The 17,644-nt window shown below is 49.9% G+C and overlaps 1 protein-coding gene across 12 annotated transcripts in view; it reads left to right on the top strand.

Moving 5' to 3' along the window:
* Window positions 1–5,836: 5,836 nt before the first annotated feature.
* The window catches only part of MARK2 (microtubule affinity regulating kinase 2), a 59,417-nt gene continuing 47,609 nt past the window's right edge, over window positions 5,837–17,644 (top strand). For 3 of the 12 annotated variants that reach the window (XM_060102982.1, XM_060102983.1, XM_060102987.1), the window contains exon 1: window positions 5,839–6,433. In XM_060102982.1, coding sequence (XP_059958965.1) covers window positions 6,380–6,433 — 54 coding nt within the window. In that variant the 5' untranslated portion in view covers window positions 5,839–6,379. Of the gene's footprint in view, window positions 6,434–17,644 lie in introns of all 12 variants that reach the window. The other 9 variants (XM_060102986.1, XM_060102993.1, XM_060102988.1 and 6 more) reach the window with 6 other exon arrangements.

The raw sequence follows: 17,644 nt of genomic DNA, 5'->3' as shown, positions 1-17,644 counted from the left end.
GGTGGCCTCCCTGCCTGATGCCCCTTCCTCTCCCCCTCTCCCCTCCTCCCCCCTTCCCCCTAAGTCGGTATACAGTGACCTCCAAGGGCAGCTGGACTTTCCTGCTGCGCTAGGCACATATGAGCAAGGCTGACAGGAACACTGTCTCCTCCACCCCAGGCACAGTGCCAAGTCATGGGCGAAGAAAGACAAGAGTGACATTGTCACTGGGTTAGGGTTTGGGAGATTATCTTAGTCTGTCCAGGCTGCCGTCACAAAATACCATAGACTCATGGCTTATAAACAACAGAAATTTATTCCTCATATCTCTAGAGGCTGAGAAGTCCAAGATCAAGGTGCCACCAGATTCAATGTCTGGTGAAAGCCCACTTCCTGGTTCATAGATAGCTGTCTTCTTGCTGTGTCCTCACTCGGTGAAGGGACCAGAGAGCTCTGTGGGGTCTCTTTTATAAGGGTCCTCATCCCATTCATGAGGGCTCCGCCTTCATGCCATAATCACCTCCCAGAGGCGCCACCTCCAAATAACATCACCTCGGGGCATTAGGATTTCCACATATGAATCTTGGGGGGCAGACACACATTCAGTCGACAGCATTATGGAAGACCCCACAGAGAGCAAAGAAGAAGCCTGAGGCCCCAAGTGGGCAAGGGAGTTACCTAATGGCTCACATGATCCATTAGTGACAGAGCTGGGGCCAGGATGGCTCTCTTACATCTGATCCAGTGTTATGCTCTGGGACGTGGGGAAGATATAGTAGAGAGACTTAAAAGAAGCCTCAGGGAGGCTGGCTAGTCTGCCTCATAATAACAGCAGCCCACACAAAGCGCTAGCTGTCCACCAGGCTCTGTCCTGGCCTGTTTCATGTATCGTCTCATTATAGCCTCACAAATCAGCACTGTGAGGTAGGTACTTTTATTATCCCCATTTAACAGATGGGGAAATTAAGGCAGAGAGACGTTAAGAGGCTTACTTAAGCTCACATAGCTGCTAAGGAGCAACCTGGCAGTAGGGTCTGTGTGTTTGCCCACTACCCTACACAACCCACCTCTCATGGGTGGAGAAGCCCAAAGTTCATTCCCCTGTTCCCACTCTCACTGGCATGGGACCAAGCTTCTCTATGCTTCAATTTCCTTCTGAGAAAAATGAGGGAAATAACAATGCCTCCCACTTGTGAGTGTGAGTATATCCACATAGGATGCAGCTCTCCATGTGGGTTAACCCTGAGAAAAGGGAAGGAGCCTGGGAGTTCCTGTCCTAGTGTAGCTCACATCCTGGTGGAATAATAAACATATTCTATTCCATCAGTTCTAAGATGCACATCTGCCCACACTCTAACATCTCTGAAATGTCCTAAATTCAATATGGTGTATGGTAATGGTGATAAAGTACATGATGGGGCTTCCCTGGTGGCGCAGTGGCTAAGAATCCACCTGCCAATGCAGGGAACACGGGTTCGAGCCCTGGTCTGGGAAGATCCCACATGCTGCAGAGCAACTAAGCCCGTGTGCCACAACTACTGAGCCTGTGCTCTAGAGCCCGCGAGCCACAACTACTGAGCCCACGTGCCACAACTACTGAAGCCCGTGCACCTAGAGCCCATGCTCCGCAACAAGAGGAGCCACCGCAACGAAAAGCCCATGTGCCACAACGAAGAGTAGTTCCCACTCGCCGCAACTAGAGAAAGCCAGAGCACAGCAATGAAGACCCAACGCAGACAAAAATAAATAAATAAAATAAATAAATTTATTAAAAAAAAAAAGAATCCACCTGCCAATGCAGGGAACATGGGTTCAAGCCCTGGTCCAGGAAGATGCCACATGCCGCAGAGCAACTAAGCCCGTGCGTCACAACTACTGAGCCTGCACTCTAGAGCCCGCAAGCCACAACTACTGAAGCCTGTGCGCTTAGAGCCCGTGCTCTGCAAGAGAAGCCACTGCAATGAGAAGGCTGCACACCTCAACGAAGAGTAGACCCCAATCACCACAACTAGAGAAAGCCCCTAAGAAGCAACGAAGACCCAATGCAGCCAAAAATAAATAAATAAATTTATATATTAAAAAGAAAAGAAATCCTGTCCGGGGACTTCCCTGGTGGCACAGTGGATAAGAATCCGCCTACCAATGCAGGGGACATGGGTACGAGCCCTGGACCGAGAAGATCCCACATGCCACGGAACAACTAAGCCCATGTGCCACAACTACTGAGCCTGCGCTCTAGAGCCCGTGAGCCACAACTACTGAGCCTGCATGCCACAACTACTGAAGCCCGCGTGCCTAGAGCCCATGCTCCGCAACAAGAGAAGCCACCACAGTGAGAAGCCCGCGCACCGCAACGAAGAGTAGCCCCCACTCTCTGCAGCTAGAGAAAGCCCGTGCGCAGCAACGAAGACCCAACACAGCCAAAAATAAATAAATAAATTTATTTAAAAAAAAAAAAGAAAGAAAGAAATCCTGTCGGCTGTATCTATCACAAATCTGACCAGTTCTCACTACTTCCACCACTGCTGCCTTGCTCCGAGCCATGGTCATCTCTCACTTGAATTGTCATGAAAGCCTCCTTCAGGGTTTCCAGAAGGAAACCCTGCCCTGCCCCTTCTCTCTATTCTCAACCTAGCAGCCAGTCAGGTCATGTCACTACAGTGGCTCCCCACCTCACTACAAGAAAAAGCTAAAGCAGTGGCCCACCAGGCCTGGCTCCACATCACCTTTCTGCCCTCTTCTCCTACTGTTTACCCCCACACTCTCAAACAGCCAGGCCTGCACCTGCCTCACAGCCTTTGTACTGGCCACACCCTCTGCCTAGAATGCTCTTCCCCCAGACAGCGGCAGAGTTCACTCCCTCATCTCCTTCAAGTCTTTGCTCAAGTGTCAACTTCTCAGTGAAGCCTGCACTGACCACCCTAATACTGCAACTTGTTTTCCATCCCTTCACCTCACTTTTGCAATCCTGATCCCCCTTAGCTGACTAGTTTTTTCCCATGGCACTTAATATTTACTATCATGTATTATGTTTGTTGTCTGTCTTTCCCCAGTCGAGATGTAAGTTCCCCAACGGCAGAGACCTTTTGTTCACTGATACATCTGAAGAGCTTAGAACAGTGCTTTGCACATAGTAGATGCTCAATAAAGATTTATGAATGAATGAATTTGCAGATTAGAGAGAGGTAAACGTGTGGTAATAATTAATTTTTGAAGAGGACTAGGTGGGTATGAGAAGACAATATTTGAACTGGATCTTGAAGGACATCTAGAATTCCAGGTGAGGTAGGTGACAGGCAATTGATCAGCCTGAACAGAAGCGTGAAGGTGAGAGAGCTTGGTGGCAGGGCACGAATTGCAGGGAGGTGTCAACCAGTGATACCTAGTTGGAGAGGATATTCACAAGGTAAGTTGAGGCCAGACTGTGCAAAGGTTTCAGTGCAGGCCAAAGTCTTTTCCTACCACCAGGACCAGGTACAAAATTTGTGGGGCCCAGTGCAAAATGAAAATGCAGGGCCCCCTTGGTAAAAATTTCAAGAGGGGTGACAGTAGAGCATTAAATCAAGCTCAAGGCCCTTCTTAAGTGTGGGGCTTTATGTGACTGCACAGGTCATAGGCTCATGAAATCAGCCTGCCTAACACACAAGGGAGCTGGTGAGAGCCTTCTAGCAGGGCAGAGATGTAACTGGAGCTGGAATTTAGGAAGATTATTCTGGCATGGCTGGTGGGGCAGGTTGGAGGGACTCTAGGCAGGGAGACCTGTTAGACAGCCTTATGAGGAAGAGGAGAGAACAGGTAGGATGGAGGCAGGGGCTAAGGGGCAGAGTGCAGGGATGAGAACTTCAGTGAGTAGAAGCATGGAGGATGTAGAGTTTGCTTAGTCAAGTTTGCTTAGACAGGGGCCAGGGAAGACCCCTGAGTGCACCTTCCTTTACTCCTCCAACCCCCTCCCCTTTTCCCTTATTCCAGGGACCCAAGCCTTGGAGGTTACACGGGGCACTGGAATCAACAGTGAGTCTCCCTTTGGCCACCAGAGGGCACATCATTCTCATGGATTTTTCCGGATGAATTTGGGGTAGGGGAATGTCCTCTGGCTTCACCTCTTCCTCTTTTTTCCCTCTCACCTCCTTCTGTGTTCCTTCGCCAACTTCTTCCTCAAGGGCTGGATGCTTGAATGGAGCTGAGGTGGGGCATGAGGAGCTGTCATGGAGTCCCGAGCATTTACTAGGACTGTAGGTCATACCTGTTGCCTTAGGAAGTATGTTCATACCATCCTCTCATTGCTTCTGTCTGGCTGCCTATTTCTCTGGTTGACTTAGCCAAGGGCTCTGCTCAATAAGCTGTAGCTGGAGTTGGAAGTCAAGTGTCAGAGGTCCAACCAGCACTCTTTCCCCACAAGCCCTTGGGCCTCTCGCCTCCTGTACCTTTGGGAACTTGTTACTTGAGCTTGGTCTCTGGCTCTTGTGGGGACTCTGGCTTCTGCCTACCTTATCTGCTGTTGAAGTTAGGGTAGGTTTGGGAGTGGTGGTTTTTCAACATGTCCAGGATACAATGGGTGGGGGCCGCTTAGAGCCTGAGGAATCAGACCAGTCAGCCTACTGCCCCTCCCTGGTGAGACAGTCTAGGAGGAAGTGAAGAGTGAACTCAGGTTGCCACATGGACTTCCTGTTAAAGTCAGGGGCTCTCCAGAGATGAGAGGGACCTCAGAGCTCAAGAATCTAATGACCTCAATTCATTGATGGGGAAACTGAGGCCAGAGAAGAAAAGGAGCCTCTCTAGGTGTCCATTCTTTGTGCCATCCTGAGGAATCCTCATTTTCAACCAGTTTCTCTTTTCTTTCCCATGAGTTCCTTGTCTTAGAAGGGATAACTGAAATGTGAATTAAGATAATGTCTCTCCTGCTCTACCTCCCAGGGATAGTTAAAAGGGAACTGGTGTGATTCATTGTCATAGTGCAATGCCGTTTTGTGCTATTTTGAACAAGCAAAAGACTTTTTCTGAAAGAAAAAGAAGGTAACAAATTCAAAGATGTTATTTAGAATGTCATCACTGGAACAAAGGCATGGATTCTGTCAATATAAGGATGTTGAGGAGTCTAAACAGAGATGTTATGTGATTTTTCCAAGATCACACAGCATTTTCACTACACACAGCTGGAGGTGGAATGCAGGGCTGGGGAGATCTGTGCAGCTTCCAGCAGCTGGGAGCCAAGGACGTTTACCTGGTGCTTGCCTGGGACCTTGAGGAGCCCTGTGGACTAGATGTGGGGTGCATGGATAGATAAATAGAAGCCAAGATAGATGACAGCAGGTGATGAACGGTAGGTAGACAGGTAATAGACTAACGCTGCATCTGACAGGTGACACACGTTGATAGACAGGCTGGATGATAAATGAGATGTATTTAATGAGCTAGCTGAGAGACGAAAGGACACACACACAGGAAGTTGCCTTAGAACCAAAGGATGCCAACAGCAGGGATAGCTAACAGCCTTATTTTCTATTTAGTCAAATGGTAACACGCACACGTGATCCACGTTCCCTGTTCAAGGTTTGAAAATACCCGAAAACTGACGGAAAGAAACGAAGAGTCAGACTTTGGGTACCACCCGTGGGAATGACCCGAGGCTCGCCCGGCCTCGGGTGTTGCCGGAAATGGCCGACGACCGCCGGCGGCGGCGGGGCGGGACGCGGGCGGGGCCGGCTCAAGGCAAGCGGGGTGGCTTCGGGTGTTTCCGGAAACTGCCGAGAGCCAGTTTGAAGTGGGCGGGGAAAGGCCTGTGGGCGTGGCTGGAGTACCCGGAGTCCCTTCGTGGATTTCCGCAAACAGAGCCGAAGCTTGGTCTTCGGAATCGAGGAGGCGCGCGCGTCCCCGGGATTACCTTCTTCGGGTGTTTCCGGAATTCACCAGTAGTCCGTGGCCGAGAGGAGAAGGCGCGCCCCCCTCCCGTTTCTAGCCGCTTCGGATGTTTCCGGCTGCTGCCGGCGGAAAGAGCCGAGGGCCGGCGGTGGTGGCGGCCATGTTGGGAGCAGCAGGTCCGGCGGCGGCAGCCTGTGTGCCGGGCGCGGAGCAGTGCCGCTGAGGGCAGGGGAGGAGCGAGGCAGGCGGCCGGCTGCGGCGGCAGAGAGTAGGCGGAGCGGCGCGGCCCGGCCGAAAGGCGGCACAGCCCAGCCGGGGGTCGGGGGGGTGCGGTCCGGAGCCGCTCGGAGCCGGCGCGGCCTAGCCCGAGCGGCGCATCCCCGGGCTGGCGTGAGCGGCAGTCCGGCCTCCCCGCACCCCCGGCCGGGGCCCATGCGGCGGGTGCCCCTGCTGTGAGAAGCCCCGCCCGGCCGGGCTCCGCGCCTTCCCTTCCCTCCCTTCCTCCGAGCTTCTCGGTTCCCTCCCCTGAGATACCGGCGCCATGTCCAGCGCCCGGACCCCCCTACCCACGCTGAACGAGAGGGACACCGAGCAGGTAAGGAGCCCTAAGGGCTCCCCGAATTCTCTGGCTGGGCCCCTTGCAGAGCCTCCTCCCTCCTCAGCTCCCCTCGTGCCCCTGCTGCCATCCTGTAAGCCTCGGCTGCCCTGTCATCTGGCTCCTGGCCCCGTACATCTCCCTTCCGAGTCCTCTCCTGGGACCCACCTCGTCCAGACTCCAAGCTGTACACTTGTCTTTCTGCCGACCCCCCCGCCTTCTCCCCTCACCGCCCTCCTGCGCTCTTCCGTGTTACCTCCCCAGCTTCCTCTTCCCTTCCCTTTTTCTCTCGGGGACCTTTCTGGTCTTCCTCCACCCACGCTTAAAGCAGCCACCCTCCTGTTCCTCGACTGGCACCCTGCGATTTGCCCCAGGTCGTTGTCCACCGCTTCCTCCATCCCTCCAGCCTCGCCTCCCCTCCGCCCGCACCGGTTCTCCCAGTCCCAGTTATCACCCTCAGGGTCCTTGCCCCGGAGTGTGTTCTCGATCCCTATCCCCTTCCAGTTCCCCGGCTTTCTACCCTGCCTCTTGCAGTTTTCCAGATTGTGCTCTCCCTCTTGCTTGCAACCCACCAGCTCCACCCTCATCACCTTTCCAAATCTTTCGCCTACTCTTTGCTCATCACTTTCCTTTCTCTTCTCCAGGAGCTCCCTGGTGCCTCGCGCTGGCATTTGTTGCTTCCGTGTTTTCCCGTACAGCTGTCATGCGCATAGTTTTCCCACAGGTTGTCTTTGGGGTTCCAGTCTTCACTCCCTTCAGAGTCTTTGGATCCCTCACGGTCTCTTCCTCTGGGGTTTGGGTTTCTGAGTCTTGGCCTCCTGTTTCTCACTGTGAGTGCTGTACCAGCCTTCTCCCTGGGCTCTTCCTACCGAGGGAAAGACTCAGTATTTCAGCCCCACTTCATTTACACAACCTGTTGCTCGGTCCTTTCCCAGGGCTTGCCGCATCCCCGTCCTTGCTTTTCTGTCCTCTTACACCGCAACACAAACCGTGAGGCTTTCTTGTTTCTTCACTCCTGGATCTGTCACTTTACATAGTTTCTTCCCCCTTGCTTGTTGCCTTCTGGTTTCTCTGCCCTCACCCCATCTTACTTACTATGCCTCTTAATTAGGATTGCCTTTAATCTCCATAATAGTTTCCTGCCTTCTTCACATCATGTTTATTTTTCCCGCATATGCCCCTATCCATCCCCTTGTGATTGGCTAGTCTTTGTAACCCCCCGGGCCAGGAATTTTGCACGCTAGTTTCTTGAGCTACACAGTTCCCCCTCATCCTGGCAATCACTGCTATCATCTGTCACCCAAGCCTTAGCCTTTTCTGTGTCATCTCACCTCTTAGCCGAGAGGCGTCCACTTTCCACCCCTCCCCTTTCTTTCACCATCTCTAGTGTCCCTTGCTGCCTGCTCTGTGGAGAGTCTCTTGCCTGTCATACCTTGGTGGAGAACTTTACTAGGCCAAAAAAACTTGACCTGAAAAAAGAGCTCTTCTCCTGTGGGGCTTGAAGTGCTTTTTGCATCCTTCTCCCTCACTACATTATTTATGTTTTCATCTTGTTTCCTTCTTTCTCCTTAGTGCAGTAGAACTGTTGTTATATTCTCTTGCATATTAACACCTTTCTCTGAAAAATCTACCCTCTTTTCATTTCTCTGATGTTTTTCTCTTTTGTTACCCCCTCACTCTCTGTCATCTGGGCAGTCAGGATCTCAAGAGGAGTTCTGGATAAGTTTTTCTGCAGTGGTTGACCCTTTCATTACTGATGGATTGACTGATTGCTTCTGGGGTTGAAATGGGTTGAGAGGGAGTGATGGTTGATTTCCATTTCATCAGCGGGTTTGGCAGCTGGTTCTGTATGGGACTGAGGTGTTTGGAAACTGGAGCACGGTCTGTATCTCACAGTCTTTCCCTCCAGTGCCAGCTGTTTCTCTCCTGACTGGGAACCACTTTCTCGAGGCCCTCTTGAGGTTGCCTGTTCCATTCCTTTTCCTATCACAGCCTTTGTTTAGCAGGTAAACCCTGCTTAACCAGAGGACTTTCCCAGACTGTTGATTCTGAGCTGGTAGGAGGAGGCCAAGTGACTGACTGGCACTCTCAGGCATCTGGGGAGTGGCGTGGAGTGCCTACTCTCTCAGCAAAGCTGTGGGGGGCATTGTATTCAGCAAAGTAGAGTAACAGAGTGCCTCAATGTGGTTTCTTTGTGCTCTTTACTCCATGTAAATGTATTCTTGCCTTGGTCTTTTTCTTGTGATGTGTGCATTGATTTCCTCTCTTCCCTACAAGCCTCACATAATGCTGAGCGCATAGTAGGAACTCGGTGCACGCCTACTGATGTTGTGATAGCAGAACTCTGTGAGCCATTTGGGAACGTAAGCTGCTCCTTGATAACTTTGACCAGAGCACTGGCTGCATACATTGTCATCCTGTTCCAAATTGTGAATTACTCATCCTGTTTCCACTCCATGGATTTAGGTTCCCCTGAGCCGCTTCATTGGTTCTTCTGTCATTCTCAGGGTAGCCGCACCATTGACTTGATATTAAGTCTCATTCCAGTAAAAGTGTGGATTTCGAAAAACATAACGGGCAGGTGCAGTATTTTTTAAAACAAGAAAAAAGACAAGTAGCAGCTCCTCTGGTCATACGGCTAGAGAGGCCTGAAGCACTGGTCTCCTTTGGGCTAGATCATGCCACTGGGTGAAACCAGAAAGTTCTTCTTGGTCCTGTTGCGATTCTAGCTAAAGTGGTCATTGCATAAGCCTTAATGTTGTGAAATAAAAAGCAAGGGATAGGGCCTCCCTGGTGGCGCAGTGGTTAAGAGTCCGCCTGCCGATGCAGGGGATACGGGTTCGTGCCCCGGTCTGGGAGGATCCCATATGCCGCGGAGCGGCTGGGCCCGTGAGCCATGGCCGCTGGGCCTGCGCGTCCGGAGCCTGTGCTTCGCAACGGGAGAGGCCACAACAGTGAGAGGCCCACATACCGCAAAAAGAAAAAAAAAAAAAAAAAAAAGCAAGGGATTTGGTTGGTTTGATTTCTTTCCCCCAAAGGTCCTCTGTTATCTGGGCTTCCCTGGTGGCGCAGTGGTTGAGAGTCCGCCTGCCGATGCAGGGGACGCGGGTTCGTGCCCCGGTCCGGGAAGATCCCACATGCCGCGAAGCGGCTGGGCCCGTGAGCCATGGCCGCTGGGCCTGCGCGTCTGGAGCCTGCACTCCGCAACAGGAGAGGCCACAGCAGTGGGAGGCCCGCGTACCGCAAAAAACAAAAATAAATTTAAAAAAATAACAAAGGTTCTCTATTATCTTATTTAGATTTAAATTATTTTAATTGGTTTCACAAGAAAATAGGTAAACAAACTCTGCTGGTTGTCTTTGAGCTCCAATCTCTTGCTCTTTCTCTCCCCCTTTCTTTAAAACATGTGGCTGATGAGAAGCTGTTTCTAGGAGCTCTTTGATCACATCTGAATTAAACAGACATACACACACACAAAATGTTGAAGCATAAAAATAAACCTCGTGTTGCAGAGAGATTGCCTGTTTGCTGTCAACTCTGCTTCTAACAGTGAAAGTAGGAGATAAAAAGAAAGTTAAGCCCTGTCTTTATTGTGATTTTTGTGACACCTGATTGCAGATGTGCTTTTTCACAGTCATAGACTCTTCCTTTTGCAGAAAGAGGGTTGTGACCTGGGGCTGGTAGTTTTGGGCATTCTTAATCTGAGAGCTGAGCTTTCTGTTCACTTTTCCAAATGGCTCTGTTGGCCTGGAGGCTTGGCAGTGGTGAAAGCAATCAGCAAGATGACTGTTTGTCTTCCAGCCAGCAGCAGCAGTAATAGGCAAGTGGAGAGGGGCCCAACTTGCAGAGTCCACCTGCTGCTGGCGAAAGCTTCCTGTAACACCTGGTCAAGGGCCTACATTGGCTTCATACCTGCCCCACCTCTGGGCCTCAGGAACCACAAGAGAGGGCTCCTGAGGGAAAGCACCTGAGAGAAAGCAAGAGGCTTTCACTGCCCACCCACCTCTGCCTCTGCTGCAGTGGGCAAGGGAGGGGGCTGCTGTTGTCCTTCCAAGGAGTGAGTGGCATTGTTTCTTCTCTCAGATGATTCTGGGAAGAGGAGTTTGGAAGTGTGGGTGAGAGAGCAAATCTAGCTTTTAGAATCCTGTACAGAACCACTGAGCCACTCCAAACACACATATCCCTTGGATCCCAGTGTTGATTCTGGCTGAATGTTTCACTGAGTAATCTGGTTTTAGTGTTGTCTTGTAGAGAGCTCGGTTCGCTCTCCTTTCACTCCCTGTCCTGCAGGCTGTGCAGCAAGCCCCATGCTCTGGGTGCTGACTCCGACCTCTGCCCTTTGACCCTGGCCAGGGGCTCCTTGGTGGTTCTGCCTTCTGGTCAGGGGTGTGGGTGAATGTCAGACCATATAGTCTTACTTTCTGCTTCACCCTCGAAACAGGTATTGTTAGACCAAGGGCTCTAGGAGCCCCTGGAGTTCATAGAGTTGCCATACTACAACCTTTGAACCTGGTAAAGGTAGCTACCTAGTAAATTGTAATAATTTCTCTCTAGTCTGTGGACTTTGGGAAGTAGCTAAACAGATGGATACAAGGCAGTCATTGAAATTCGGCCTGCTTCAGATTAAAATCAAGTTTGCACAGGGATAACTGAATCTTTCGGATGGCGACCAATGATTGGGCTTGAGTTTTCTTCAGCATAGATGTCTTAAATAGAGTTGATGCCTGTGAGGCAGGAAAAGACTGAGAATTTATTTTCTGAGAGGTTTGCATGATTAGAGCTCTTGGGAGTCAAAAACATCTCAGACTAGACTGCTTCCCCTTTGGACAGAACAGCCTAATTCTCAGTGGGCATTTGACCAGGACTAACCCATGCCTTCATGAACTCTTTCCCATTGAGCACTTAGCCACCTGGCTGACATTCCTCTTCTCCCAGGAGCTTCCATGACTTTCTTCATATGTACTATGTCGACTTAAATGAATATTTTATGCCTAGAGTGCAGCTAAGCGTCGGACCTTGTGGCCCATTATCGACAAGTGAGGTGGGGGCTGGGCGCCACCCTTGGCCCCATGATAGCGTCTCTGCTAAATGGACTCCCCCCAGCAGCACTTTGAAGCTCATTAATGGATTGGGATGAAGTAACCTCAGCAGATGGAAAGGACAAGGAGGGTGGTCATCCTTCCTTCCCTGAGGCTGCCTGATGAGGCTTTCCTGTAGTAACCAGGTCCAGCCCCAGCTCCTTGAGCTGGGTTAAGCTGTAGACTGACCACTAGGCCTCTGCTTTAGGAGGAGACGTGGAAAGGGTTTGGTTCTCTCTTAGCCATAGTGACGCTGCCACATTCGCCACTTTCCTGCGTCAAAGCAAAAATCGAGAGGGCTGTGGAAAGGGTGGGTGGAGTTTAAACCTGGCCCTTCCTCCTTCAGCGGAAGTTCAGCAAAATGACAAACCAGATAGGTGGCTGGGTTTCCTTTTCTTGATGGTAGATTCCAGTATTTGTACATTTTGCACCTGAAGCTTGGATTCTCCAGGCTTTCTTCCAGCCTTCATCAGATATGAGTCACTGAAGTGTTATATATGCGTTTTCCCCTTCTCTCTCAGCAAAGGGAAGAGTAAGGCTTTACAAACCTAGTGGGGGAGGAAACCACCCATTTCCCACCTGTGGCATGGGAAGAGGCTGTCTATCGCCGTGTTAACTCTGAAAGTTCCAGCTCTCGGAGCAGAGCGTCACTACCCCGCCACAGCCCTTTTAGTGCGGGCTATTGAATGTCTTTGCTGTTTCTTAGACTTTGAGATGGTACATCTGGTTCTGAAAAAGCACCAAGAGAACATCTGGCCCCCTTGGCTTCCAGTTCTCTCTCAGAGGAGGAGGGGTCCCAGGGCCTTCTCTGGCCCACTCGACCTGCTTCTCCTTTGCCGGGTAGAAATAGGCTAGATCCCTTCATCTGAATGTTCGTTTTGTCTAGAGTGTTTGAAGTTTTTTTGGTCCCTGTGGGGAGTTCTTTCCACAGATGTCTGTCTTTGGGTTGGCACTCATTCCCCCTTACTTTCATTTATTCCTTCTCATTGGAAAAGGGCAAAAAACAAATATATTTCCTCTTGTGCAGCAAATGGTTGATTTTAGGCTTATGAAGTCATAGAATCACAAGTAGGTAGGAGGGAGGGTGAGATGGGCACTGGTCTTGGTGGCTAGGTGGATCCTGTGGGACAGTGAAGTGGGGGTGGGGGGTGGGGGGTGTTTCAACGACTGGCTCCAAGCCACCATTTTCTTTTTAACATAAGGAAGGCGGAGCAGACCAGCGGCTTCTCTGTAGAACCAGTCAAGCTAGTTTTGAGCCGCCTCGGCCTCTTTTCCTCTGTGCTCTTTGGGAAATTGGCAATACAAAGGTCTGCCTCTTCTGGGGCTCTGCTCATTGAGGCATGAGTTTGGAGGAGGTCTGTAAACAACCACCTTCCCTCCTAATTCTGAATGGGTCTCTGAGCTGGGCCTCTCCAGTGAGTGGGCTTTCTCCACACCTTATGCTACTCAAAGCAGCTTGGTCTTACACACCTTTCACTGGAAGCTCTAAGATAGAGCTCCTTTTCTTTGCAGTTCACAGCTTGGCAAAAGGCCCTTCGCCTGGCCAGGAGGTCTGTGCTTGGCTCCCCACGTGTGGCTCTGGAAGGGAATCGGACTGCTGACTCCTGGCTGTCGTGATCTGGCTGCTAAATCCAACCAGACCCCAGACCTTTTGGATCGGTACATAGGTGCTGTCTGTCCAGACCCGCTGGAGAAGAAAAAGGAGAGAGAATAGTTTTTGATCTTTGGCAGTTCAACAGGTACTTCAGCCATGGGGAACAGTTTGAGTGTCCCTGATCAAGGTACCTGTAGGAAAGGTGGGAGCCTTCAGTCACCACGTGCTGGCACTTCCTGAGCACAGTAGGGAATCTTTCTCAGGGAGGGGACATAGCAGGATTCTGAGCCCCCTGCGACTAGACTGCAGGTGCTGCTGATGTAGCAGGATTGTTTTCTCAGTCTCCCACTAAGCAGAAAGCTCCCAAGTCCAAAAGCTTGGTGATTAATGAGTGCAGCTACCTGCAGGCAGAGCTCTAGCTTACGTCCTTGTTGCTGCTACAACGGTTTACTCGTTGCTTCTCCTGAGGACCATTTTACTGAAGGTTTTGTTTTGGTTACTCATATTCTATATGCAGGGTGGCCCCCTTTTTCCTTCACCTTCCTTAGACCCGAGTGTCTGCTGGTTTTCCCTTACCCCATCACTTCCTCACGTCCTCTCCACAGATGGCCATCTCCTGACTGCCTTTGCACGTAGCATTGGGAGCGTTTTCGGCTTGTTGCTTTGTTTTTGCCCAAAAGAGTTTGAGTTACTGGTTCTCCAGTCACAGGAGGTGGGGTCCCTTAGGCCCTCTTGGTCTCGCATTAGCATTCTGATTGAGGTGAGCTTGTGGCAGAGTTGCAAGGAGACCCCAGCACTTTCAGACTTCCAGTAAATGGTGTCACTGTGGTCAGGGCAGGCTCTGCAGCTGGAGTCCCTGTATTGGAATCTTGGGTCAGCCCGACTGTGACCTTGGGCTTATTTCATCCCTCTAGGCCTGTAAAGAAAAAGGAGTAATAATAATACCCGTCTTAGAGATATAGTTGTTGTGAGCGTTAAAAGAGTTAATGAATATAAAGCACTTACAATAGCGCTGGCAGGACGTAATAATTATCGTCATCGTTGTTTTCAGTTGAGCAACTCAGTGAATTTTCTCTGAGCGCCACACAGCTCCAGGTCAGTATAAGGGACATAATTTGGAATGTCTCTGTAATGACTGGAAGAACCTTGGCCTCTTCCAGCCATTGGGGTTCCATAGGTGCTTTTCCTATCATTTCTGGCTTTTTTAATTTGTTGGTTTATTTTAGTTTTCTTTTTAAATCAGATATCTAAAAGAAAATAGGATGCCGTTGGAGAGGTTTATGTACTTTTGAAAGCACTTTTTAAAAAATGATACTTCGTTTATTTACAAGATATCAATATTAGGCAACTTTATTGATTAAAGGGGAAAAAAAACACACCACCCTCTGCCTGCCCATTATTTCTGTGGTGTGAATGGTGGTGGTGGTGGTGGATGTGCAGTCTCTTCATTGGCTGGAAGGCCAAATCCAAAGTTTCTGGAGCATGGGCTTTTCAGAGCTGCTGGGATCCGGGTGTTAGAGGAGGCCCCACCTAGTGCCAGGATCTCTTTCATTGTGTTCCTTTATTCACGTGCAGTATTTACCCTTTGGCAACAGGAGAAAGCTCCCTGTTTCTCTTAAAGACCACATGGGAACTTAGCAGCTGATGATTTTAGGTTCCTTTTTCACTAGCAGAGGGGCCTTCAAGGGCAGATTCTTGTTACCTTTGTAGGCTTTTCTGAAGTGAAAAGAAAGCCTCCCCTTTGTGAGGCCTGGGAGGGAGAGTGATAGTCATTTCTCAGCAGCTCCTGTGGATTTGTGGACTTTGAATCTTGGGCCGAGATTTTAGTCTCAGTTGGCTCCTGTTGATGTTCCTTGCTTGCCACTTCTAGAGCCTGAATGCCTTATCAGAACAGCAAGTAAGTTGCTCAGTTTTTTTCACACTGCCACTGTGGCCAGGGAGAAAGGTAACAGTGTCGCCGCAGAGCTCATCAGGGAATGTTTCTGTCAGTGCATTTTCCTCTTCCTTTTGACCCCTCTGCTGACTTGTGTCTCACTTCCTTTTTTTTTCTGTTTGGTTTCTTTGAACTCTGTTCCTTCCTTTTCACTGTCCATCTTGGGTTTTCATCTCCATGTACCACTGCCTTACCTGGTTGTACGCCTGTATGCCTCTTTTTTTTTTTTTTTTAAGGGAACTTCTAAAATTATTGATTGATTGATTGATTTTTGGCTGCATTGGGTCTTCGTTGATGCGCGCGGGCTTCCTGAAATTGCGTCAAGTGAGGGCTACTCTTTGTTGTGGTGGGCGGGCTTCTCATTGCGGTGGCTTCTCTTGTTGCGGAGCATGGGCTGTAGCCCCGCGGGCCCAGTAGTTGTGGCTTGCGGGCTCTAGGGCACAGGCTCAGTAGTTGCGGCACACGGGCTTAGTTGCTCCGTGACGTGTGGGATCTTCCTGGACCAGGGCTCGAACCCGTGTCCCCTATGTTGGCAGGCGGATCCTTAACCACTGCGCCACCAGGGAAGCCCTGTATGCCTCTTTTGTGGCATGGCTCAGGAGAGGAATTTTGCTAGTCTGAGATCGCCTTCATGTATAAAATCCCAGAACCACCCAGTCCTTTCTTTCTCCTATTCCTCTGATTTCTGTAAAGTTAAGGACTCATTGCTTTAGAAAACATTTTATTTTTGTGTCTCTGGAGCCACGTTCCTCAGTAAATCCAGGCTTGGCAACTTGACAACTTATTAGGGATGGCATCCCAGTTTCCCTGGTGACAGGGTCTAAGCTAGTTCTAGGCTGTTTCCTCTGACCAATCAGGAATGCCATAACTCTAGATCCTGTCTTGGGAGAGATCTTGGGAGGCACTTACTAATTTTGGTAGCACAATATTGAACTTGGTTCTCAAAGTGTAGTCTGGGGACCCTTGGCGTCCCTAAGACCTGTTTGGTGCTATACAAAGTCAAAATAATTTTCACTGTAACATTAATGCAGTATTTGCCTATTTCACTCTCATTCTCTCACCAGTGTACAGTGGAGTTTTCCAGAGGCTAAATGATGTGTGTTGACGTCATCACTCTTGGCCAGTGGAATGTGTACTTCTTTATTTTTGTGTTTGCTAGAATTTTTAAGGTAGTACTTTAAGGCATAAATATGGAAGTTTTCTGGGACTTCCCTGGTGGTGCAGTGGTTAAGAATCTGCCTGCCAATGCAGGGGACACAGGTTCGAGCCCTGGTCTGGGAACATCCCACATGCCGCGGAGCAACTAAGCCCATGTGTCACAACTACTGAGCCTGCGCTCTAGAGCCCAAGAGCCACAACTACTGAGCCTGTGTGCCACAACTACTGAAGCCCACACACCTAGAGCCCATGCTCCGCAACGAGAGAAGCCACTGCAATGAGAAGCCCCCGCACCACAACAAAGAGTAGCCCCCGCTCGCCACAACTAGAGGAAGCCCGTGTGCAGCAACAAAGACCCAATGCAGCCAAAAATAAATAATATAAATAAAAATAAATTTATAAAAAAAATATGGAAGTTTTCAGTGATGAACTCGATTTGTTCTCAGTACTTCTCCTGTACTCTTACTAGTTTTCTTCGGTTATACCTGCTAATCTCTGTAAACCTCATTGTTGTACAATAAGTAGTTATTTAATTTATTTATTTATTTTTTAGATGTTGGGGGTAGGAGTTTATTAATTAATTTATTTATTTTTGGCTGTGTTGGGTCTTCGTTTCTGTGCCAGGGCTTTCTCTAGTTGAGGCAAGCGGGGGCCACTCTTCATCACGGTGTGCGAGCCTCTCACTGTCATGGCCTCTCTTGTTGCGGAGCACAGACTCCAGACACGCAGGCTCAGTAGTTGTGGCTCACGGGCCTAGTTGCTCCGCGGCATGTGGGATCCTCCCAGACCAGGGCTCAAACCCGTGTCCCCTGCATTAGCAGGCAGATTCGCAACCACTGCGCCACCAGGGAAGCCCCAATAAGTAGTTATTTTTAAATCCCAGCATTTTCCTTCACCTTTGAAGAAACACAAGAAGTACAACCTGCAACACTTACTTGTAAAAACTTTTGGGAAAACTAATAATTTTTAAATTTTTATTTATAGTTTATTTTAGCACTTAATTCTGTTTTATTCTAAAATAGAAGAAAATTTATAGTATTTCTCTTATATTTAAGGATTAATTGTTGGCTTAAAAAAGGGAGGTTGGGGGCCTCCCTGGTGGCGCAAGTGGTTGAGAGTCCGCCTGCCGATGCAGGGGATACGGGTTCGTGCCCCGGTCTGGGAGGATCCCATATGCCGCGGAGCGGCTGGGCCCGTGAGCCATGGCCGCTGAGCCTGCGCGTCCGGAGCCTGCGCGTCCGGAGCCTGTGCTCCGCAACGGGGGAGGCCACAACAGTGAGAGGCCCGCATACCGCAAAAAAAAAAAAAAAAAAAAAGGGAGGTTGGAAGTCTTGCTTTCTCAACGTAGCTGCCAGCTCTGTTTACTGCAACTGGACATATCAACAAGTGAAAGGGAGGGATCTACTCTGAAGAAACTGGGCGAAACTGTAGACAAGAACTGAAAAAAA

Source organism: Mesoplodon densirostris, chromosome 7, assembly GCF_025265405.1.
Source record: "Mesoplodon densirostris isolate mMesDen1 chromosome 7, mMesDen1 primary haplotype, whole genome shotgun sequence".
Classification (NCBI taxonomy): domain Eukaryota; kingdom Metazoa; phylum Chordata; class Mammalia; order Artiodactyla; family Ziphiidae; genus Mesoplodon; species Mesoplodon densirostris.
The sequence above is the reverse complement of the archived record's forward strand: the minus strand, read 5'-3'. Positions and strand labels throughout refer to the sequence as shown.